Below are 24,880 nucleotides of genomic sequence, written 5' to 3' on the forward strand. Positions count from 1 at the left end.
ATCTTATTGTGACTTTATAGGGAAGCTTATTTTTTGTGCTGCTATGTATCATGTGTAGTACGAGAGAAACCTTAGAATATGGAATGCCAAGTCAAGGAGCATATTAGCAAATCTGGAATGCCATTGATTTTGAGATTAGGAGCAAGATCGACAACAAACTTCCTGCGTTGTTCCAGATAATGGTAGAAATCACCTCATTGTTATTTGTTGGAGCATTCCAACCTCCTTTGAAGGTGTAAATTCCCCTTCCCCCTAATGGTTTGCGCTTGTTGGGCAGTGTTCCCCCCGCTCTTTCCATTCCCTCTTCTCCCCCCCCCCTTTTCGGTGTTCTTGTATTCTTTGTGCTTAAATATAATTACTATTCACCCCTCCCTCCAAAAAAAAAAATTAGTAGGAGTTAATGATGAAGTAATGTTGTAGCTGAATAACCTGAATTAATGATTTAAGAATCAATTCTGGAACTGATCATATAGTAAAGTACAGACTTGTATAGCAAATAGAATTAAAGGAAAGAGATAAATAGACATACGCAAGATTCAGGATTTTGATACTAACCTAAGTAATTAAGAAGAGAAAATGAAGAATATTAGAAAAAAAGGTATTTTAGGAGAGAAGAGAGAGAAAACACCTGTATCATATTTTGTTAGAGAGGAGAGAGATATTATAATGTGAGAAGGGGTATTAGACATCTCACTACATATGGTTATTTCTTGCTTTAAGATCAATATTTGGATCGATTTGATCTACAAGAGCATAAGATCCCAAACTGATATCGGAGAACAAAAATAACATAATCATTTCAATAACAACCAAACGTAGCTTTAATAATCAGTATCGGGATTTAGGGGTGTAAGTTTGGCTCCGTTGTCCAAAGCCCAAGCTGAGCCCGAATAGCTTGAGGTAAAATACCCTGGCCTTGAGGGTGGGTCAGGACTGGGAATTTTTTGCCCTAAGTCAAGGCCAGGGTAGGGTAGAGGCCTTGGGCTGAGCCCGACTTGGCCATGTTGTTTGATATAAGTGATAAACTTTTAAATCTTATGCTGGATTTAATGTGATCTTCAATAACTGAAAAGAATACATCAGTTGAATATGCATTTGAATAGTAAAGTAAAATTTGTGTAAGGAAGTGAAAATCCAGAAAAAACTTCTTTCATATTTGGTAGAAGTTAACCGAAATTTGTAGAATATAATTGTGGGCTGATGTTCTTTGTGCCGCACCACAGCTTGCACTTAGACACATGGGCCTATCATTCAGGTGGCAAGGTGGTCATTTTACCCACCCCCATGTGTTTGGGCACAAACTACGCCCCCGACACAGAGAACATTTGGCCTAATTTATAGGTATGCTCTAATGCATCAACTATGTGCTTCTTCTTCCCGATCAGGGTTAGCACGGTCCGGCCCTAAGGGCGGGTCAGGGCTGGATTTTTAGACCTTCAGTCAGGGCCTGGCTAGGCTTGGGCCAAGCTAAGGGGACTCAAGGTTGGGTGGGAAAAAGCCAGGCCTAATTCAATCCTGATGCAGCCATATCGGGATTGGTAATAAAATACCGCTGCACGTCAATTCCAAATAAAAAAAAGAAGGAAAAAGAACGCTAATAGACCACGTGGTTTTTGCCCCCGGACACAAGAGTGCTGAAAAAAACTGTTCAGCCCCCAGTGAAAATCGAATATTTCATCCAAATCAATGCCTCTATGTGCACTCAGGGGTTATACGATCGGTTAGAGTTGTCTTGTTAAAACAAAGGAAAAATCACCTAAAACCTTGACCAGGGAGAAAGAACGCTACCTGGTCAACTAAATTCCCAAGATATTATCGAAAATCCGGTTCAAGGAAAAGCTTCCAACAATAGATATGTGAGAAACAAGATTCAATTTGAAGGTATTTCCCCATTTCGATTTGTTTAGTTTGACTTCCAAACTCAAATAAAGCTCCAATTAACAAGTGGAAACCGAAATAGCCATTCTATTTTGCAATTGCAACTCACTGTTAATGAGCGAGCTTTCTCCTGTCCTCATCTTGCCCTCATCAGTCATCAGTAATCCTATTTGTTGTTGCATGAGAGAGATCGGTTGCTCTTCTGTAGGTGGAAGCCTATATAGTAATGGAATTTGCCACTCTCCCCAACAATCTCTCTTGTCGGAATCAAGCATCTCCTGCCTTGTAAAGGCACGGCCGAAGAAGCATGACTGAGCCTCGAAGTAAACCCAAAAAATCCAAACCATACTCTGCTTCTTCTTCTCCTCGCTATAATGGCGTAACCCTAACCCTTAGTTCAGCAATGGCGCGAAAGTCTCTCCTGAAACGAATAGTCGCTACTATCTTCATCATTTTAGCTTTTTACGTTTTCTTCAACACCTTCCTTTCTCCCATTGAAACTAACCCTTCGAAGCTCCACTCCACCTTCCCCTTCGATTCTTTCATGCCCTCCTCTCTTCTCAGCAAGGAATCATCTAATTCCCTTGAATCTCCTTCGAATTTGTTAGATTTAAAATATATTTAATATATATTTTATTTTAGTTTAAGTTTCAAAAGGATTTGATTGTTTTGTTATGGTGTGGGACCCATGTGATCAAGGAATAATGGTTGAATTCCAAAGGTTGTAACATCCTATGGGTACCTTAAAGTCTATTCATGGTCACTATCATGAGTGGGAAGGTGGGTCAAGTATATTGAATGAGATTAATTTCTCAATTCATGGCCATAGGCATGTCTTTCCCATTATGGGGTTTTAAGGCCTTTTATGGTCTTTAGTGAAAAATGGCCCTTTATAGGATTTTAAGGCCTTCTATGGTCTTTAGTGGGGAATGAATGGATTTTAAGGCCTTTCATATTCCATAGTGGGAGAATGGCCATGAATTAGGAATTGATTTCTAATTCATGTTCATAAATTTCATTCTCCAATTAAATTGGTCATAAGTGGGTGGTTATTCTTGGGAATTTCAAGGGTGTGCAAGGATTGGTTTTGGGCCTATATAAACCCAACCAAATGCATTGCAAAATACACATCTTGATACATATCCATGCCTATACTTTGCAGTCACAAAAAGTCTTATTTCTCTTTTCCTCTTTTCTTCTAAGTGTGTTAGAGGTTTGTTGTGCTGAAGCTCTTGGCTCCTTCAAGGGACTAGAAGAACGGCTCCATCTTCTAGTTGGAGGTTGTTTTATCTTGGGGTAGTGGTGCAGAATAATCCATGGCAATAGGAGGCATCAATTACCTTAAAGACAACACCACAAGTGTGACTCAACCTCAAGCTTATTCAAGTTGTTGCGGGTATGACTCTACATCAAACTCAAGTTTTAGTCCTCTCATTTCAGCCAAAGGTCGAGATAACTATAGCCCGGTTTCTACTGCCTATACTATTGTATTACAATTTGTATTATTTCAATTGTTTATAAGGAATTGTAATACAATTACCCAACGAGTTTAAGGTAATTGATTGTTATAAGATCTCATGGCTGATCTTGGAGTTGTAAGCAACAAAGGTGATGCTTCAAATAGCAATGCTGTTGATGGAACTGCCAATGAAGAAAATCCTTCAAACAACAGTATTGAAAGAGCAATCAACAACCAAAGAGGCGGAGTTCCTGTTAGCCACAATGGTAAGGAGATTCCTCTTTTCCCTACCGTTGACTCATTTCCTACCAATGTTATCCCGTCGGTGACGGAGCTTATCCCGAATTTGGGTAAGATGAGGATTGTCTCTGAATTTGACAAGATCGAACAGTTTGGAGGTCAAAACTTCAAACGATGGAGGCAAATGATGTTGTTTGCTTTAGCCCAAATTGGGGTGGTGTTTGCCTTGACTGTACCCATGCCAAAAAAAAGCAATGATCCTGAAAAGGAGGGCAAAAGGGTGGCTTGGATTCAAGCGGATTACCAGTGCAAGAATCGAATCTTGAACGCATTATCAAATGATCTATACCATGTGTATAGTTCTTTGGAATATGCGTGTTCGATTTGGAATGCGTTGGTAAAAAAGTACTCTCTTGAGGATGCTGGTTCAAGGAAGTACTTGGTGGCTAACTTTCTAAACTTTGCTATGAAAGATAGTGACACCGTCTCAAACCAAATTGATCAATTTCAAATTTTGGTTGGAAAGCTAACAAAGGAAAAGATGGTTCTACCAGAAGAATTTGTGACCGGTGCCTTGATTGAAAAGCTTCCATCTTCTTGGGATGCCTTTAAGGCATCTATGAAACATAAAAAGACGGAGTTGACTCTAGACCAATTGATTGTAAGGATCAAAATTGAGGAGAAGAACCGGCACAAGGACAATGGTGAAAAAGACCTTGGGGAAAGACGCCTAAAAGCGAATTTGGTAGAAACCAACAAACAAAGCAAGAAAAGAAAGAATCATCAAGACAATGATGAGCCTTCTTTCAAGAAGAAGAAATTTACTTGTTTTGTGTGTGGTAAGCTAGGGCACTTCAAGAAAGATTATCGGTTCAGAAAAAAAAATCTGACAAAGTGAACTTAGTTGAAGACAACGTCTTTATAGCTATAGTCACGGAAGTAAATTTGGTTGAAAAATCAAAGAATTGGATATTGGATACCAGTGGCACAAGACATATTTGTGGTGATCTAAAGATGTTCTCCTCCTATTCCAGGAGTATAGAGGTTGAAAAGGTATTTATGAAAAATTCCCAAAGTGCCCCTATCATGAAAAAAGGAAAAGTGACTTTGTAGCTTACTTCAAGGAAGACTATGGTTCTTACCAATGTTCTCCATGTATCGGATATTAGGCGTAATTTAGTTTCAGTTCCTTTTCTTAATAAAGTAGGAATGAAATTAGCTTTCGAAAGTGATAAGACGGTTATCACTAAAAATAATATTTTTGTGGGGAAGGGATACCTTAGTGAGGGGTTGTTTGTACTAAGTGTTGAAAATATTGTAATTGAGAAAACTAATACTTCTTTCGCTTACATGGTTGTCTCTTATAACTTTTTTGATTTGTGGCATGGTAGGTTGGGTCATAGTAGTGTGAAATATATCACCAAACTATGCAAGGTAGGCATGATTATCGATAAGGTGGAACCCCCAGTGAACAAGTGTATAACTTGTGTAGAGACAAAGTTAACCAAAAAGCCTCACAAAATTGTGGATAAGAAGAGTGATCTCTTGGAACTAATCCATAGTGACTTAAGTGACTACAAGTCATATGAGTCTAGGGGAGGAAACAACTATGTCATAACTTTCATAGATGACCACTCTAGATATACCATGGTGTATTTACTCAAATCAAAGGATGAGGTCGAAAAGACGTTTATATCTTACAAAATGGAAGTTGAAAATCAACTTGGCAAAAAGGTTAAAAGACTTAGAACCGATAGAGGGGCTGAGTACTTTAACCTTGATAAATTTTGTGAGAAAAATAAAATTATCCATGAAACAACCGCTCCATACCAATCGGAATCAAATGGGGTTGCCGAAAGAAAAAATAGGTCTCTTAAAGAGATGATGAACTCTATGTTATTGAGTTCAGGTGTACCACTTGATATGTGGGAGGAAGCTATGCTATCGGCATGTTATCTATCAAATAGAATTTCACATAACAAGACTGGTATGGTTCCATTTGAGAAATGGTTTGGTAGGAAACCAAGTCTAAAACATCTTCGGGTTTGGGGTTGTTTGGCTAAGGTGTTGTTATCGGATTCCAAGAAAAAAAAATTAGGACAAAAAACATGTGATTGTGTGTTTTTGGGTTATGCTACAAATAGTACGGCATACCGATTCATGGTGATTAAAGCCATGGATGATGTTATTGAACCAAATAGCATCATAGAATCAAGAGACGTTAAGTTTTTTGAAAATGTATTTCACTTTAAGTCCAACTTACCTACAAGTAAAGATATTCAATTGACTAATGGGGAAAAGGAGTCAAATGAAAGAGTTACCAGTCAAGAATTGAGTAATGATGGCGAAAGTCGGCCTAGGATGAGTAAGCGACTCAAAAGACCCAAATATACAGATGATGAGTGATTTGTCTATTTAGTAGATAAGGACCCTCTTACATACAAAGAGGCTATTACATCACAGGATGCCGTCTTTTGGAAAGAGGCAATCAAGAGTGAACTAGATTCAATCTTGGCGAATAACACTTTAAAAACATGTGATTGTGTGTTTTTGGGTTATGCTACAAATAGTACAGCATACTGATTCATGGTGATTAAAGCCATGGATGATGTTATTAAACTAAATAGCATCATAGAATCACGAGACGTTGAGTTTTTTGAAAATGTATTTCTCTTTAAGTCCAACTTACCTACAAGTAAGGATAATCAATTGACTAATGGAAAAATGGAGTCAAATGAAAGGGTTACCAATCAAGAATTGAGTAATGATGGCAAAAGTCGGCCTAGGATGAGCAAGCGACACAAAAGATCCAAATATACAGATGATGAGTGGCTTGTTTATTTAGTAGACAATGACCCTCTTACATACAAAGAGGCTATTACATCACTGGATGCCATCTTTTGGAAAGAGGCAATCAAGAGTGAACTAGATTCAATCTTGGTGAATAACACTTGGGAATTGGTGGATTTACCATTTGGGTCTAAAATTTTGAAAACCAAGTGGATATTTCGAAAGAAATTAAAAGGTGATGGGTCACTTGATCCTTTCAAGGCCAGACTTGTTGTCAAGGGTTTTAGGCAAAAGCCTAATATTGATTACTTTGACACATTTGCTCCAGTGTATAGAATTACCATGATAAGGGTTATGTTGGCAATAACGTCAATACATAACCTGGTCATCCATCAAATGGATGAGAAAACGGCATTTCTTAATGGGGATTTAGAGGAGAAAATTTACATAAAACAACCAGAAGGTTGTGTTGTAATTGGCCAAGAACAAAAGGTTTGCAAACTTCGAAAATCCTTATATGGATTGAAGCATGCACCGAAGTAATGACATGAAAAATTGGATAAGGTTCTAATTTCAAATGGTTTCATTGTAAACGACGCTGAAAGATGCTTATATAGCAGGTTTTATGGTGGTAGAGGCGTATTCATACTACTATATGTAGATGATATGCTTATAATGGGAACAAACGTGGAAATGGTTAATCAAGCTAAGAAACTTTTGATGTCTAGTTTTGACACAAAAGACTTAGGAGAGTTGATGTGATCCTTGGGATCAAGATCATCAAGCAAGAAAATTATATTTTATTATCCCAAGCCCGTTATGTAGAAAACATATTTAGAAAATATGGCTACCATGAACTTTCAGCAGTTAAAACACCTTTTGATATGGAGTGTCATTTGAAAAGAAACCTAGGTAAACCAGTGAATCAAAAAAGATATGCTCAAATTATTGGTTCGGTCACATATCTACTGAATTGTACGCGTCCGGATATTGCCCTTGCAGTAGGAAAGTTGAGTCAACATACTCATAATCTAAGTAAGGAACATTGGAGCGCGGTTGATAGGTTACTAAGGTACCTAAAATGCACTATAAACTATAGTTTACACTATAGTGGTAAACCAGCGGTTTTGGAAGGGTATTGTGATGCAAATTGGATCTCGGATACAAGCGAGTCCTTAGCTACTAGTGGATATGTATTTACATTAGCAAGCGATGCAATCTCATGGAAGTCTACAAAACAATCTTGTGGAATGGGCTCTACCATGGAAACTGAGTTCATAGCCTTGGAAAAGGCGGTAACGGAAGCCGAATGGCTTAGAAACTTAATGGCGGATATTCTATTGTGGTAAAAATCGGCACCATCGGTGTCACTGTATTGTGATAACCAAGCAGTTATACATCTAACCAATAATCGGATATACAATGGTAAGAGGAGGCACATACGCCTCAGACACAACTTTGTGAGACAGTACATAGATGAAAGAATGATAGCTATTGATTATGTGAAATCAGAAAGTAACCAAGCTGACATGTTCACAAAGCCTATGTCTGTTAAGAACTTGCGTAGTGCATCTACAGGAATGGGGTTAATGTCTAATCCATAGATCATGTGATGGACACCCTACCTATGTGAAGAGGCTAAATGCCTGAATTAGGTTCAATGGGTACAAACGAAATCACCGGTTGACCGATTTTGTACTACTACTTGTACAAATAGTCCTTCGAAGCTGTAGATGGTGAAAGTAGTGCTATCACAAAGAAAGAGGTTGAGCGATAAAACTCTTAATTAGTCTAATCCCAGGAAATGTGGGGGTGTGCCAGTTGTGGTACACACCAGGGACTAACCTAAGTAAATGTAGGGGGTGTGGCCGCCGCCGATGAGAACTTATATGCGAGTTCTCTAAAACATTCACGAGTTCAAGATAAGGGACATGGCCGGTTTAAAAGTCCAAAGTGATTATATAACGGGTAGCTCAAGAGTCGATCTATGGGATATGGTTGATGGAACGGTCAGCTACACTAATGAGAAAAGGTTCAAGGAGTTTGACTCTACCTTTACTCTGTAGCGCGGTCCATTACACCAATGAACATTTGGCCTAATTTGTAGGTATGCTCTAATGCATCAACTATGTGCTTCTTCTTCTCGATTAGGGTCAACATGGTCAAGCCCTGAGCGCGGATCAGTGCTGGATATTTAGACCTTGAGTCATGGCCTGACTGGGCCTGGGCCAAGCTAAGGGGACTCAAGGTTGGGTGGGAAAAAACCAGGCCTAATTCGATCCTGATGCAGCCATATCGAGATTTGTAATAAAATACCGCTGCACACCAATTTCAAATTATAAAAAAAAGAAGGAAAAAGAACACTAATAGACCACGTGGTTTTTACGCCCGGACACAAGAGTACTAAAAAAGACTGTTCAATCCCCAATGAAAATCGAATATTTCATCCAAATCAATCCCTCTATGCGCACTCACGGGCTATAGGATAAGTTAGAATTCTCTGGTTAAAAGATAAGAAAAGTCACCTTAAACCTTGACCAGGGAGAAAGAACGCTACCTGATCAATCGAATTCCCAAGATCTTATCGGGAATCCGGTTCAAGGAAAAGCTTCCAACGACAGATATGTGAGAAACAAGATTCAATTTGAAGGTATTTCCCCATTTCGTTTTGTTTAGTTCGACTTCCAAACTCAAATAAAGCTGCAATTAACAAGTGGAAACCGAAGTAGCCATTCTATTTTGCTACTGCAACTCACTGTTAATGAGCGAGCTTTCTCCTGTCCTCAGCTTGCCCTAGTCAGTCATCAGTAATCCTATTTGTTATTGCGTGAGAGAGATCGGTTGCTCTTCTGTAGGTGGAAGCCTATATAGTAATGGAATTTGCCACTCCCCAACAATCTCTCTTGTCGGAATCCGGCATCTCCTGCCTTGTAAAGGCACGGCCGAAGGAAGCATGACTGAGCCTCGAAGTAAACCCAGAAAATCCAAACCGTACTCTGCTTCTTCTTCTCCTCGCTGTAATGGCGTAACCCTAACCCTTAGTTCAGCAATGGCACGAAAGTCTCTCCTGAAACGAATCGTAGCTACTATCCTCATAATTTTAGCTTTTTACGCTTTCTTCAACACCTTCCTTTCTCCCATTGAAACTAACCCTTCGAAGCTCCACTCCACCTTCCCCTTCGATTCTTTCATGTCCTCCTCTCTTCTCAGCACGGAATCATCTAATTCCTTCGAATCTCGTTTGAATTCGCCGCCCGTCAAGGTGTATCTCTACGATCTTCCGCGGAAATTCACTTATGGCGTGATCGAGAGCTACTTGATGGCTCGTGATTCTCTGAAATCTCCGGTTGAGGACGATTCGACGTTGAAGTACCCTGGGCATCAGCACTCTGCAGAATGGTGGTTGTTCAAGGATTTATTACGGGAGGATCGGTATGGTTCGCCAGTAATTAGGGTTCTCGATCCTGAAGAGGCGGATTTGTTCTATGTTCCGTTCTTTTCATCTTTGAGCTTGGTTGTGAACCCAATTCGACCTGGTGGTGTGGTTGGAAATGCGGGTGTTTATAGTGATGAGGAGATGCAGGAGAGTTTGATGGATTGGTTGGAAGGGCAAGTTTATTGGAAGAGGAGTTTGGGGTTGGATCATGTTTTTATATGTCAGGATCCGAATGCGCTTTATAAAGTGATCGATCGAATCAAGAATGGGGTGCTGCTTGTTTCAGATTTCGGGAGGTTGAGACCGGACCAGGCTTCATTGGTGAAGGATGTCATATTGCCTTATTCGCATCGGATTAACCCGTTCAATGGGGAGATTGGAGTGGAAGGAAGGAAGTCGTTGTTGTTCTTCATGGGAAACCGGTACCGGAAAGAGGTTGTTGTTTCTGCTTAACCTCTGTATTGGCTATATGAAAGAATTTATTTTGTCTCAAACATGCTTTAGAAGTCTGAACTTTGCTTCTTAGATCATTTATTTCCTTCTAATTTACAATCAAGGGGGTGAGGTACATGCTGAAAATGCTCAAATGGAGACATATTGTGTGTTTACTGTTGAATTCACGCCTCTGTATCAATCATTTGCAATTACTTTAATGTGGCTCAGTTTAGAAATCAAGAGAAACTTATTTCTTTATTAAAAAGGGAGGAGAAAGGATGCATGAAAATAACCTGTGTACACCATTTTCTACCTGCAAGTTCACTTGCCATGACAAGCTGATGTGGAGATGCTACTTCTTTATGTAGCAACTTTGACTTTAACCCATTCTTTTCTTATTACATTTATTATTGACCAAAGGAAGAAAGGAAAACAAAATGAATTGAAGAAAATCTTTCCGATGGAGTCCAATTTGTACCGAGTGCCCTTTTGCAATTAAATCCACAATCGCTTTCTTTCCCAAAACAAAGTCAACAAATATTATAGTTTCATTTTATATTCCATTATCCGACTGTCTTCTCAGTGCTCAGCTTCTTCTCCCTCAACCTAAAAAATGTTCCGACAACTGTAGTTTCAAAGCTTGTCAAGAGATCTAGGACCATCCCTCATTCAAACTTTCTCTTGATTCGCTTTTTGCTGTTTGCCTGGCCTTTCCTGAAAACCCAACATTCAATTTGTATTTCTCCCCGTTGCTTACATTGCTTAGCACTTTTCTACCACTCTTCCTTGTTGAGTTAAATTCATGAAAAATCTAAATGTGAAATGTATGGAATTCGCCCCTGAAAAGGCAATTTGGCATTGTCTTGAAGAGAGGCTCGGTGAAATAGACATGTCTGTGAAAATGTAGACTACCTGCATTTGAACAGAAAGACTTATTACATTCCAATTCTTTCCCAACATCTCCCAAGGAAAATCCCGAATTGGGTTTCAAGTTGACGGGTTAGTGTGACCTTATGCATGTGGTTATGCACTCTTCAAATAGGAATCCATTTTCTGAAGGATCCAGGAAGTTTCGCTACAGCACCCACTGCTCTAGCTAATTGTCCATTCTTTCCACCAACTAGCTAATCAGTTGCGAGCCCTTCTTTGCTGAACACCTCTTTGTGTTCCTCAGTCTACTGGGTATTAGCAAATAACAGAACAATCATTTACGAGTTCTAATGATTCCTAAGAGTGGATTCACCTTTTTGAATGTCTAATCCTGCATAATCTTCTTCAAGATATTTTTGTTGCTTGGGCACCACCGATTCAAGATCTCCTTGTCCTAACATCACTAGATATTTTACCAAATATGCTCGTCCAGTTCCTATAGAACCTATCATTAAAATATCCCTAGAGTATCAGAGAAGCCCATGTATGAACAAGGATTATTTTATTTCTTCATCTAGCTACTCTAAGGTGGGGGTAGGACCTTGTGGAGAAGTTATAGAGAAGTGCATTCGATTGATACAATATCAATGAACAAAGTATTTTTTTTTAATTAAAAAAAATTGGATGAGAATGAAAGAAGAAATAGTAAATTGTCCCATATCAAATTTGAAATTCCTTGACAAGTTCATGGATGAAAATCGAGTTGTTGAGGTCTTGGAGGATTGATAGGGGGAACTGGTAGTTTTTTGGATACAAGAGATCCATCCTAGCCACTATTAATGTATTTCCTAATTGACATGTATTCTGTTTTTTTTTTTACTGGCTACTAATTCTTCCTTTGCTTCTGGTAAACAAAGATCGAAGTTTCAATTTCAGGCCAGTTTCGGCCAGGTCTGAAACCGAGATATCCCAGGTTTTGGCCGAAACCTGGGATTTTCTAGGCCAGTTTCGACCCTTGGTTTTGAAGCCCAGCAAACAGTTTTTTGACTTTTTTTTGTGCTGCCTATTTGTACAATTTTTCACCAGAAAAGCCACCCAAAATGGTGTATGCTCTGCTACACCAGTCCTAATATAAACACTGACTCTGTAGTTACTGGAAATGTAAATATGCAATTAAAACAATCAAAACATATATGAGGTTAGGGTAATACAAGTATACAACACTCACCACTCACTACCACATGGAGTTTCTTGGTGGGTCTAATCCACATATTGTATACCACTGAAGATGTCGGTGACGGTCCTCCAAATGCAGCACATATGTAGTCCATGACAAATTTTGTGCCCAACACTCTACCTATGTACTAATTCTTAAAAAAATTGGATTTTGGGGGGTGGGTGGGTGGGAACCGTTACCTTCAAGCTCCAATCACGCAAATCCAGGCTGTAGAAGGGTTTGAATGAGTAGACGAATGCTAAAAAGTAGGAAGAAATCAAGTGATTTGGCAAAAAACTGCAAGTTTTTGGCAAAATCCCCTTTGGCAGTGGCGAAAGTTTTGGTCAAAACCAAGTATCGAACAGGGTCGAAACCTGGTGCAAAGCAGTTTCGACCCTTGGTTTCGTCTTGGGCAAGCTCGAAACCGAGTTGTCTGTATCGAGACTACAAGTTTGGACCAAAACTAAGAACCATGCTGGTAAATCAAAAGATAATCTCTTACATTTTGCTAGGGAAAAAATTAGAAAAAGAGTAAACCCTATGGGAATCTAGAATTTTCTAGTAGATAATTACACAAAATGAAAAGGATTGAAAAATAGAAGTGTAGAAAAGAAAACCTTGGCTATTGTACATCTTACTGGCTCTGAAATTTCTCTACCAATATGATGGAGTCTGGAAGGATCCTTTTATAATTCCTTCATCCTAGGGCATATGAATCCCTTTCAACTTCTCTATGGTAAAGTTTAATTCTTTATCTTTGGCAAACTTCTGTAATTTGGATCTCACAATTTAGTTTCAGGTTCTAGTTGCCGAACTTGCAACTGGAAATGTAGTTTGTAAATCGTTTGTTTGGGTTGTCCTTAATTGGTGCATGTCTTAAATTATTGACCTCATAATCATGTTGGCCATACTAGTCCAGTACATGTACCTGCTGGTCATGTTCATGTGGTATTTATACAGAGTTAAGTTTCTGAAGTAATTATACTCTAATGTTTACGTCTCCCAATTTTTTGATTTCTGCTTTACTGCTCCCCAGGGTGGGGAGTTTGGCTACTTGTTTTTTACTTAGTCATATGTAAATTTTGTGGCATTGACGACAAAATTGAAGCCCACCCGGGGGGGGGGGACTTGGATTATTTATTTATTGTCTTTTATTTTCTAATGTGTTTGTTTCTTTATGACCTACGTCTATTTCATTGTGATTACAAAAAGGACATCTCTTTTTAAATCTGAAAATAACTATACCACGTCCTTATTTCTTATAGGGTTAAATGTAATTATGCAACTTGGATGCATTGATCTATCATAAATCCTCTCTCTACAAACAATATACTTGTACTCTTGGGGGGGGGGGGGGCACCCTATAATTGTGATCATTAGAGATTGGTGATTCTCTCAAATATATCCAACATGGAAGCCTTGCTAGGGATTGTCTTTTGTTTATATGACCCAGTTTTTATGTTTTGCGATTGTTTGATTCTGTTGTCTTTTTTCTTGTGCCTAGAAACAAGCTAGCTCTTGTGGTCCTTGAAGAGGCAACACTTTGTTCTACAAGGATAAGAGCATAGTTTGAGATTTTGATTTCAGCCCTGATTTCTGAAACATTTTGGATTTTGGTTGAAACTCAACCACTGACACGTTTCACTTGGCCATTTCGGTAGTCAAATGGTCATATTTTAGCCTGAAACTTCAGAGAAACCCTAATTGAGCATCTCTAAACATATTTGAACCTTTAGATTGTAATAAAAAAAAAAAAAAAAAAAAAAAAAAAACGATAGGTTGGCTTCGGACCCTATAAGAACCTCTTAAAGTCAATCACAACTGCCCTATAGGTGAATATTTTGAAATTTGAGGAAATTTGGCCAAGTGATGCTTCAAATCCGCCCAAAAGTTTAAGTGGATGCTCCACAGGTGACCACCAAGTCCTGATTCTGTAGCAAAATGAAGGACTTTGCCAAAAAATTGAGGTCTTCTTGTAGTTATGGAGTTCTCAGGCAAAAGGGGGCTAATCTTGAAATTTGCTGAAATGAGTTGAAATTTCTAACCATGGATAACAGTACTTGTTCCTTCTTACTTATGGTGGATGGATTTGGGTTTGCCTCTCTCTCGTTTTTGTTGACCGTTGGGAGTTGGAAATTGTGATTATTCTCTTCCCTGGATTTCCCTTCCTTCTCCCACCTCCCCGGCTCTAAGACAAAGAAAATTGAGGAAAAAAGAAGTCCCAAATTTGGTCAAACGAAGTAGGATATTTTGCTCTTCCGAAAGACGCAGTTTAATAATTTTAAACTCTTGGATTCAGTCTAATCTAATGTTCTTTTTTCGTGGTTTATTTGCTACTTATAGTGCCAAAGTGGGGCCCTATGCTGTTGTTTGCCAACACGATTTAATTTCTCCAAATTTGTGAGATCCTGGAATATACTCGCTGAAGTTAAAGACTATCGATCTGGAAGTATAAACTCATCTTGTGCTCCCAAATTCTGTAGGCTGATGGTTACTCTGTTGCAGGGGGGAAAAATTCGTAATGAGCTCTTCCGAGTACTTGAGGGTGAAGCTGATGTCATTATAAAACCGGGAACACAATCCAGAGAGAATCGACGTATGGCAACACAGGGAATGCACTCATCCAAGTTCTGTTTACATCCAGCTGGAGATACACCGTCAGCCTGTCGACTCTTTGATGCTATAGTGAGTTTGTGTGTTCCAGTGATAGTCAGTGACAATATCGAGTTGCCTTTTGAAGATGCCATAGATTACAGAAAAATTGCAATATTTGTGAACTCTGCTTCAGCTGTGAAGCGAGGACATTTAATTAAAAAGCTGAGGGCAGTGAACAAAGAGAGGATTATAAAATATCAGCAGGAGCTTAAAGCTGTAAGTGCTGTTTACGTTCCTTCTGCTTTTTTTTTCTTTTCTTTTCTTTTCTTTTATCAAAAAAAAAGAATTCAATTTTTTTATTGATCAAGATAAAAGTACATACCATTTTCTTCTAAATAAAAGATATTGATGAAATTCCTTTAAAAGTGATAGACATATGCATTGAGTTAGGTAAATTAAGGAAGTGAAATTGTAAGGAGTCAGGGATTAGAAGCATCAAGCATAATAGGATTTTTGGAAGGGGTAATGGTAGGTGCTAGAGAATGGACAAGAAGGAACTGAGTCTGTGGATCAATATTGATGTTTGGTGGTATAAAGGAGTTTGTTACAGTTGACTGGAAGTATAAGTATAATAGGCTATGTCTCAGTTGGGGCAATGTAAGCTCAAGGCTCAAGCATCAAGCATCAAGCATCAAGCCTGGGCCATCTATTCATATTTGGTCTCTGTTCTATGCCCAACTGCAGCTGTTTTGTAACTTGGAAAAGATGTTTGTCCTAGTTATTTCTATTACACCACCATAAGCTATCCATGTATGATCATAACACTCTGGAGTTATGTTAGCATGACCCATGGGAGGATGGAAATTTCCTCCGTCCTGTGACTAGGAACAACATATGGGAGGCTAGACGTGGAAAGGCTAACAATATCTAGTTTGTTTTAATAGTTTTTTCTCAAGACCCTAGCTCTGGAAGTGCACTTGTTATTTTTGATACCTTGGCCATAGTATTTTTCAAATCTATTTCTTTTTCTGTTTACATTTTATAGAAAAAGAACTCCGCCAGTGTTTTATGCTTCCGTTCCTAAGCTTGGATAAAGGAGGAACGTTGGTGCATCAGGTCAGCAGCCAGCATTATAAAAACATTAGCCAAACCCTTTTGCATGGATCCTAGAATTTTATAATTTATATTTTTGACCTTATGCTAGGGCGTTGATGCAGACCAAGCTCAAAAGACAAAGAAAATTGAAATAGAAGGAGGAGAGTGGAAGTATCTCACCAGTTGCGACTTCAGCCCTACAATTTGGTGGTTCATGAATCTGACCATCAGTTGCAACCAAACTCCATCTTCCTGGAGTTCTCTCCTTCAAAGCTCTGCTGGTTCTTCTGCCCTTTCTGCTCAATGTGAGGTTGAAGATAACCTCAGTTGTTCTTTAATCCTCTTTTATGTTGTTTCCAGATTTAACCCTCCCTCTCTATCCCGTATCTTTTATTTCATTCCAAGTCTTCTCCCTCTTCTTAATTTATAATCCCTCTTATATTCCTTTTTCCTTTATTCTTTAATATTCATTTAAGATTCCTTATATTTACTATCCTGCCACTCTTATAAACTTCAAATTAATTACAAATTTGCCACCCCTTCATTGAAACTTAGGTATGTCGTATTTGGGTGGGCCCCATAGCTAACCCAACAGGGTATTTTTGACCCTGGGATTGCAATCACATATACTGATAATTAGTAGTACAAGGAAGGTGGGACTTCGATGGAGACACTAATATGATGTGGAACGAGGTGGCTACTTATATTAAGAATGTAGCTAGAGAAGTTCTGATGCTGTTGCATTAGCATGGTTGGACAGAAATGACCCACTTTGGAGACCCAAACCGAGACACAATGGCCCAACCCGGTTTTTGGGTCAAAATGGGGCTGGTAGATTACATAGAAGCAACTTAAAAAAGATTACATAGAAGCAATCTTTTATTTTAACTTATTATGGTGGTAGATTATGTGGGAGTTATTTGGCAGTGTCCTTATTGAGTTTATTTTCTAGTCGAGCAGGTTGCAGTATTGAGTTGGGTTTCTTTAATTTATATGCTATGCAAGCACATAATATGGAGTAGTTGATTTGGAATGGAATGAATAGTTGTTGAGTAGCAGTGAGCTACTGTGGTGCAAGGCATGGGTCTGTTGGCTGATTATATACGTCTCTTTTCTCTCTCGTTCTGTTGGCTGATTATATCCTTCCCTTTTCTCTCTCTCATATCTCCTCTCTTCTCCTTCCCCATCTATCATCGTTTTCTTTTCTCCCTTAATGTTATTCTGTTTCATCTTTTCCCTGGTTCTTCCCTATCGGTACTATAGCTCCTCCAAAAGAATCCTCCACACAAGCTGGTTGATGGCTACTCTAAGCTCTTAATCGGGCTCAAGTTATAACCAGCTCATGGTCCACATATGGGCCTGACTAAGACTAAGTCATGGCCTATCGTGGGCTTGTTATGACTTAAGTTTTTGGGCCCAAGTATGGGCCTTTCTGTTGACTTTTTTTCTCCTTGAATACACCCTTCAGTCTGCATCAGTATTCTATTGTTGGGGGGGGGGGGGGTTGATCGACACAGTGCAATGTGACCATTCTACCTCTGAAGGTGTGTCACATCCTCCTCGGGCGATGATGGTTATTTGATAAGAATGTACAACATTGTGGCTATGAGAACACTTATTCCTTCAAGCATGGTGGGCTTAAGAAGGTTCTTCTGCGAAGGACCTTCCGACCATCAAGTTCAAGAGGAACATAGGATTATTTCTCCTCCAATGAATTGGCTCGGATGGTGTCCTTGGTCGTCATCCATACTCGATAGAGTTCAGTTCTTTTTAGAGGAGGAGAGCTGTTGCAGTTGCATTAGCATGGATAGACTGGAACAACCCACTTTAGAGATCCAAAATGAGACACTACTGGCCCAACTTGATTTTTTTTAGTTAATGGAGACTGGTAGACTGGTACATTACATAGGAGGAGAGCTGTTGCAGTTGCATTAGCATGGATAGACCGGAACAACCCACTTTAGAGATCCAAAATGAGACGCTACTGGCCCAGCTCGATTTTTGTTTTTTGGGTTAATGGAGACTGGTAGATTACATAGGAGCAATCTCTTATTTTATTTTATTATTGCGGCTAGATTATGTAGGAGTTATTTGGTAGTTTCCTTATTTGATTTTACTTTTCTAGTTGAGTGGGTTTCCATATTGAGTTGGGTTTGTTTTATTTTATATGTAATGTCAGCACATAAGATGGAGTTGTTGATTGGGATGTAATAAATAGTTGTTGAGTTGCAGTGAGCTACTAAGATGCAAGGCGTGGTTCTGTTGGCCGATTACATCCTTCTCTTTTCTCTCTCATATCTCCTCTCTTCTCCTTCTCCATCTGGTATGATTATCCGTCCCCATCTTTTTTCATAGTTTTCTTTTCTTCCTAATTTTTATTCTGTTTAATCTTCTTCTTCCCTATTGGTACTATAGCCCCCAAGACTGCTGCTGATTTCTCTCGTAGTCTTCACTTTCAGCCTCAGACATTGGGGTTTGAATTGCTACCTTTCGGCGACCTGATCCCTAGAGTCTCAGTCCTAGCCAGTTCTCTATTGAGATATTGAAACCAGAGCTCAGGTCTGGTGATTTACTTGCCATGAGACTTTTGTTGTAGGTTATTCTTGGATCTTCAAGTAGCTGAAACCTTCTGTTATGTATTGGATCTAATAGATTAATAAATCAGCAACACATCCTCTTGAGTTTTGAGTTCATCCAACTGGATTTGGTTGAGTTCCAACATCTGAAACCAAGTCTGGTTTCCGCCTTGGCTTTCGACGGGAGGTTGAAGACAACCTTTCAATTCTCCCCTATTTTTATTTGTCACCAAGTTTTGTTCTGTACTAAAATATCCCTCCTCTTTTATTTTAATTCAGTCCCTATCCATATTTATTGTTATTGCCAAGTTTGTCCCTAGTCTTTAATTCCTAAACCCTTTATATTCTTTCTCCTTTACCTACCAAGTAAATCCTTGGAAAATCTGGTTGATTACAAGATTGTTATAAGCCTAGGAATATTTATTGTTTTCCCACTATACTCTTAAATTGAGTTTCTTATTGTTCTATTGGGCCCAGGCGAACCCAAACAGGTTTTCCAAACCCTGGGATCATATCAAGTTCTAGGTGAATTTAAAAGAAAACGACATTCATCTAGGGAAGCTTAGTGGGGGGATGATGAAGTTCAAGCAGCCATTAAGGCTAAGAAATTTAATTTTAAAACAAGGATGAAGTGGTTTTAAAAAGGTATAAATTTGCTAGGAATGAAGCTAAGAAGATAGTAGGGAAAGAAAGGACTAATTGAGTACAAAGGCAGGGGGAAAAATATATCTATAAATTATCTAAAATAAGGGAAAGGAAGAGTGGAGGTTTATTAGATGCATTAAAAGTGAAGATGATTAATTATACGAGGACAGGAGAGCCTATTTTCCCTAAGCTAAGGGGGTAGTGATTAAAAGGAGAGTCCTTGATTCATTTATTGATAAAGTGATCAAACAAGGAAAGTGGGCCTTGAGGGAGACACTTATACGATGTGGAACGAGATGACGGCCTGTATTAAGATGGTTGCTAAAGTGGTTCTAAGGTAAACGAAAGGTATACGGAATGCCCCTAGGGAGACATAGTGGTGGGATGATGAGTTCCAAGCAGCCATTAAGACTAAGAAATCTAGTTTTAAGACATGGCAAAGGACTAAAGAGGTGGAGGATCTAAAAAGATAAAATTTTCCAGAAATGAAGCTGAGAAAATTCTGGGGAAAGCAAGGGTGAATATGAAGATCTTTGTAGTAATGTGAACATAAAGGATGGGGGAAAAGCTCTATATAAGATAGCTAAAATGAGAGAAAGGAAGAGCAGAGATTTCGACCATGTTAAATCGTATTAAAAGTGAGGATGGTAGAGTACTAATAAAGGACAAGGACATTGAGGAGAGGTGGAAAGAGTACTTCTACGGGCTTCTTAATGAAGACCTTTCGAGTAATAGGGTTGCAGAAGGCGACATTACACATCTGGACACCACTTTGCATAGATGTATACACAAAATTAGGATGTTTGAAGTAAAAAATGTTATAAGAAAGATGAAAGTAGGAAAGGCACCAGCCTAGACGAGTTCCCTATTGAGGTGTGGAAGAATGTAGGAATATATGGTTTATCTTGGCTAATCAAGCTGTTTAACAAGATTATGATCACAAAGAAAATGCTAGATGAATGGAGGAGAAGCATTCTGGTCCCAATTTGCAAAAACAAAAGTGTTATTCAGAGCTGCAATAATTATAGAGGCATAAGATTAATGATTATACGATGAAGTTATGTGAAAGGCTTATTGAAACTCACCTGAGAAAGGAAACTACTATTTCGGAAAACCAATTTGGTTTTATACCAAGAAGATTCACGTTGGAGGCTATTTTCTTACTTAGGAGACTCATGGAAAGATATAGAGAGGGCAAGAAGGACCTGCATATAGTCTTTATAGATCTAGAAAAAAACCTACAACAGAGTCCCTAGAGAGTTAATCTGGAATATTCTGGAGAGAAGGGTATTATGTAAATATGTGGACATAATTAAAGATATGTACGATGGTCCGGTGACTAGCTTCAGAACTGCGGGGGGCCAAGGCAGTGAATTCCCAATCTCAATTTTGTTACATCAAAGATCAGCCTTAAGTCCTTATTTGTGTGTACTTACCATGGATGACTTAACCAGAGGCATACAAGATGAGGTTCCTCGGTGTATGATTTATGCGGATGATATTGTTCTGGTGTATGAGATAAAAGCAGGGATTAAGCCAAAGTGGAATTATGGAGATCAACATTTGAATCAAAAGGTCTGAAGATAAGTGTAACACTAGGACGGATAATGAGTTGGTGAGAGGGAGATCCTGCAAAGTGATTATTTTAGATATCTTGGTTCAATCATAAATAAGCTGGTGACATAGAAGATGACGTTGCTTAGAGGATCAAAATAGGATGGATGAAGTGGAGAGGTGCGTTCGGAGTAGTGTACGATCGGCTTATTCCTTTAAAGCTTAAAGGAAAATTTTATAGGACTGTCACTCGACCAACTATGATGTATGGTGTGGAATGCTGGGCTGTTAAGAATTGTCATATAAATAAACTATTCGTAGCGGAGATGAGGATGTTGAGATGGATGTGTGGAAAAACTGAGAAGGATAAAGTAATGAATGACCATATTAGAGTTGGGTAGGGAGTAGCTTCGATCCATGATAAAATTAGAGAGAGTTGTTTGAGGTGGCATGACCATGTTCAACGGAGGCCCTCAGAAAAGAGCTAGGGGCAGGCCTAAAATAACCATAGGAGAAGTGAGGAAAGACATTCTTAGTTTAAGCCTCATATCATGTATGAATTCAAATAGAGCTGATTAGAAAAACAAGGATCCATTTGGCTGACCCCATTTAATTGGGATAAGGCTATGATGATGTTGTAGTTGTAAATGACGAGGATATGAAAGTGGGTGAGCTTCGGCACAACGGTTATGTTGAGCTATTGCAACTTAGAAACAGCCTCTCCTGCAAAGCAGAAGGTAAGCTTGCGTACATTTGCCAGTCCCAGACCCTGCACTAGAGGGAGCCTCCTGCACTGTGTAGCTCTTTTTTAAGTGATGAGGATATTAAAGAGAGAAGTGAAAACTATTTCTACAACTTACTAAATGAAAATGGTACAAGTAAAAAATGTTTTAGAAGATTGTAATAACCATCAAGAAACCACTATTCTTAGATATATATGAAAATTTAGAGTCACTAAAGTAAAAGAAGCTTTAAAGAAGATGAAAATAGATAAAGCCATGGGTCAATATCGTATTCCAATATAGGTGTGAAAGAGCTTAGGGACTTATGGAATAACTTGGCTAACTATGTTGTTTAATAATAATAATAAAAATAAATTTATATATTGGTGAAAAGTTGTTAAATAAGATTATGTGCACAAGAAAATTTTCAGATGAATGGAGAAGCATTGTGGTTCTTTGTGGTTCTGATTTATAAAAATAAAGGTTATGTTCAAAGCTATAATATTTATGGAGGAATAAAACTTATGAGTCATACTATGAAATTATCGGATAGATTAGTTGAAACCCATCTAAGACAATAAACATATTTTCCGATAACCAATTTGGTTTTATTCCAGGAAGATTAACCACAAAAGCTATTTATTTGTTTAGGATACTAATGGAAAGATTTAGAGAGTGTAAAAAGGTTCTCCATATTGCCACAGACAAATCTTTAGGGGAGTCAATCTGCCCGTGCGGCACCTTAGTCAATGTTCGACCAAGGCCAACCTAAATCCATTCAAGCCATTGACCTAACACACATTGATACTTCACTGCTCGCCCAACTCACCCTTGTCGTGCAGCCCATCATTAGTACCACTCCAACTCAACCAAGCCAACCATCATGCCTGTACCCAAGGTGAAATAGCAGCCCTACCAGAATAGCATGGTGCTACTGAAGGTTTGCCAATCCTATGACACTCACCTATGTTAGTCGTCACTGTTAATTTACATCGACGCAGACACATCCAAGGCACACCGAACCCAAGCCATGCCAGGGACGGGCACACCTGCATGCAAGACACGGGATAACTCACTTGCTCATGGTCACGTGCCACTGTCGCACACACGCATAGTTGGTGCTAGTAGCATCATACCCACGAACCTCTGCTCTGCAGCAGTGCACCACGGCAGCGCCTTCCGCTGGTCATGGTCCTCTTTAGTAACCAAACTTACAGAGGAAAACACTCTTCGTCCACTTCGGCTCTGAGTGCCCGCCCATGGGATCTGCCCATGGAATACCTGTGCTCTGATGTATGCACGACCAGGCCAACCCCACACACAATGCTTGACCCATGCAAGGAGCCATGGCACCAAGGGGGTTGAGGCACAACACACCTCCTCAAGGTAACTCTTATGCTTTTCTTAGGTTTCCAGAAGTAGACATGGACCCCCTCATTTTGTCATACTGTCTAATGACAGAACGTCACTAGGCAAGTGTCTTCCCCTCAGTGCACATCCATGCTTCGCAGAGAGGCTGTTTGCCTGTTTCCATGATTTGAACCCACAACCATCAGGTTGCAATAGAGGAACATTATTTTCTGTTTCTGTACTGGCTAAATTTCTCAGTTTATACCCTTATATATTGCTATTGTTTGGCTTCCAACCCCCCTTCTCCTCCCCCCTTAAAAAGGATCAATAATTAGAGGAAGTAGGACTGTAGGTTGAAGATAGAAAAATATTTATAAGGCTTACGCTTTTATTGGCCCCAAATAGAAGTATGGAATATGATTCTTGTAGGCCAATCAAATACTCGGGATAGTGCTTGGTCTGTGATAATTGTATTTCTTATGGTCCAAGTTATTTGAGGAAGGGACTATATACAAGAAGTTTGAATTGAAAATATTGTTGGCTAAATTTGTCTATGATAACAATAATATTTTCAGTATATATGAATGCATGAGAAATGTTTTGCATTTGTATGTTAAAATGAAATTAGATGCTTTCATGTATGAATCACTGGTTTTCATGAGCGTCAGTAGAAATCTTGTGAAAATAGGGAAACATTTCAGATCAGTGAGGAACTATCGAGGAACTCAACTAAAAAGAAAATGATTCTTGCTGATGTTTGACTTCCAGTATTTCTATGAAGATTTGATTTTTCATTCTTCAAATATCACGCAATCTATGTACTCAATTGATCCTACATCAACGATTGTATTTGTTAGTTCAGAAGTTAATGCATTGAATAGCATGCACAGGCACCATTCAGTCATCTTAGGTAAGTTTGTTAAGTTTGTAATTTTTCCCCCTTCAGGTAAGGCGATATTTTGAGTATGAGGACCCAAATGGAACAGTGAATGAAATATGGCGCCAAGTTTCCTTGAAGGTACCCCAGATAAAACTGATGATCAATCGTGGCAAACGCCTTGTGCGGAGGGGCTTGACGGAGCCAGACTGCTCTTGTCTTTGTTCAAACCGGACGACAATTTTGACAAGCTTATGATGCCACCACCATTAATGATTGATTCTGGAACTAAAGACATCAACTACCCTTTGAAAATCTCCAAACTGGTCGGCAACAGATGTCTGGTGGTTGACATGCAGGTGCAGACTGCATAACCATTCATTTCAGAAAGGAGGTAGCCAAATTCATTGCACAGTTCATCCTGGGGAGACGTTTTTACATGGTCGGTCTTCATGAAGAAGCCTCTCTCTCTCTCTCTTGCCTACAGACATGCAAAGATGCTCTCTTGTTGAGTTTGTTCATTTGATTGTCCTTTTTTGTTTTTCTCTTTTTCTTTTGCTGGTTTAGAGGGTTAGTGCAAATCAAGTAGCCAAGAATATCTGATTATTTATAGTAATGTAATCAATTTCTCTGTATGTTCTACAAATAAAAAAAATCGCAAGTGACATTTTGTTAATGCATTATACATCATATCAGGGTAAGGCGTTGCTATCCTTTCACCACCAGTTTAGTATTGTTTGTATAGCTCCGCTCTCTTTCATTTTTTCAAATGGAATTTATTAATCAATCCATAGAGAAACTCGCAACAGACACTCATATACTCCCTTGTACTACTTAAGCATCCTTTAAAATAATGGGGATTATCTACCTCAAGAACTGCAAGGCACACTTTTTTCCTCCTTCCAGAATCCTGGCCGCATGAGCATGCTTTAACGAAGAACCTTTCGACCAAGGTCTCGTTGATTCGTCCAGAACAGGCTGATCTAGTGGCTAATGATGTGAAGGTTGAGTTTGGTTCACTCAGGTTTGGCTGAATGAATTGAATAAATACCGAGCAAAATTTTTGACTAAATTTTGATTTCCTGCGTGCTTCAACTGGATCTTATTAGTTCAAGGTATTGATGATGATGAATGTGCCATGA

The 24,880-nt window shown here is 38.9% G+C and overlaps 1 protein-coding gene across 1 annotated transcript; it reads left to right on the plus strand.

The window, feature by feature from the left end:
• The first annotated feature begins 9,247 nt into the window (after positions 1 to 9,247).
• LOC122638545 (probable arabinosyltransferase ARAD1) lies at positions 9,248 to 24,429 on the plus strand. The gene is made up of 3 exons (XM_043831384.1): positions 9,248 to 10,238; positions 14,830 to 15,195; positions 23,808 to 24,429. Exons 1-3 carry the CDS (start codon positions 9,321 to 9,323, stop codon positions 23,994 to 23,996), a joined length of 1,473 nt encoding a protein of 490 aa, XP_043687319.1. The 5' UTR covers positions 9,248 to 9,320; the 3' UTR covers positions 23,997 to 24,429.
• The last annotated feature ends 451 nt before the right edge of the window (positions 24,430 to 24,880 follow it).

The sequence above is a fragment of the Telopea speciosissima genome, chromosome 9 (genome assembly GCF_018873765.1).
Source record: "Telopea speciosissima isolate NSW1024214 ecotype Mountain lineage chromosome 9, Tspe_v1, whole genome shotgun sequence".
NCBI classification, from domain to species: domain Eukaryota; kingdom Viridiplantae; phylum Streptophyta; class Magnoliopsida; order Proteales; family Proteaceae; genus Telopea; species Telopea speciosissima.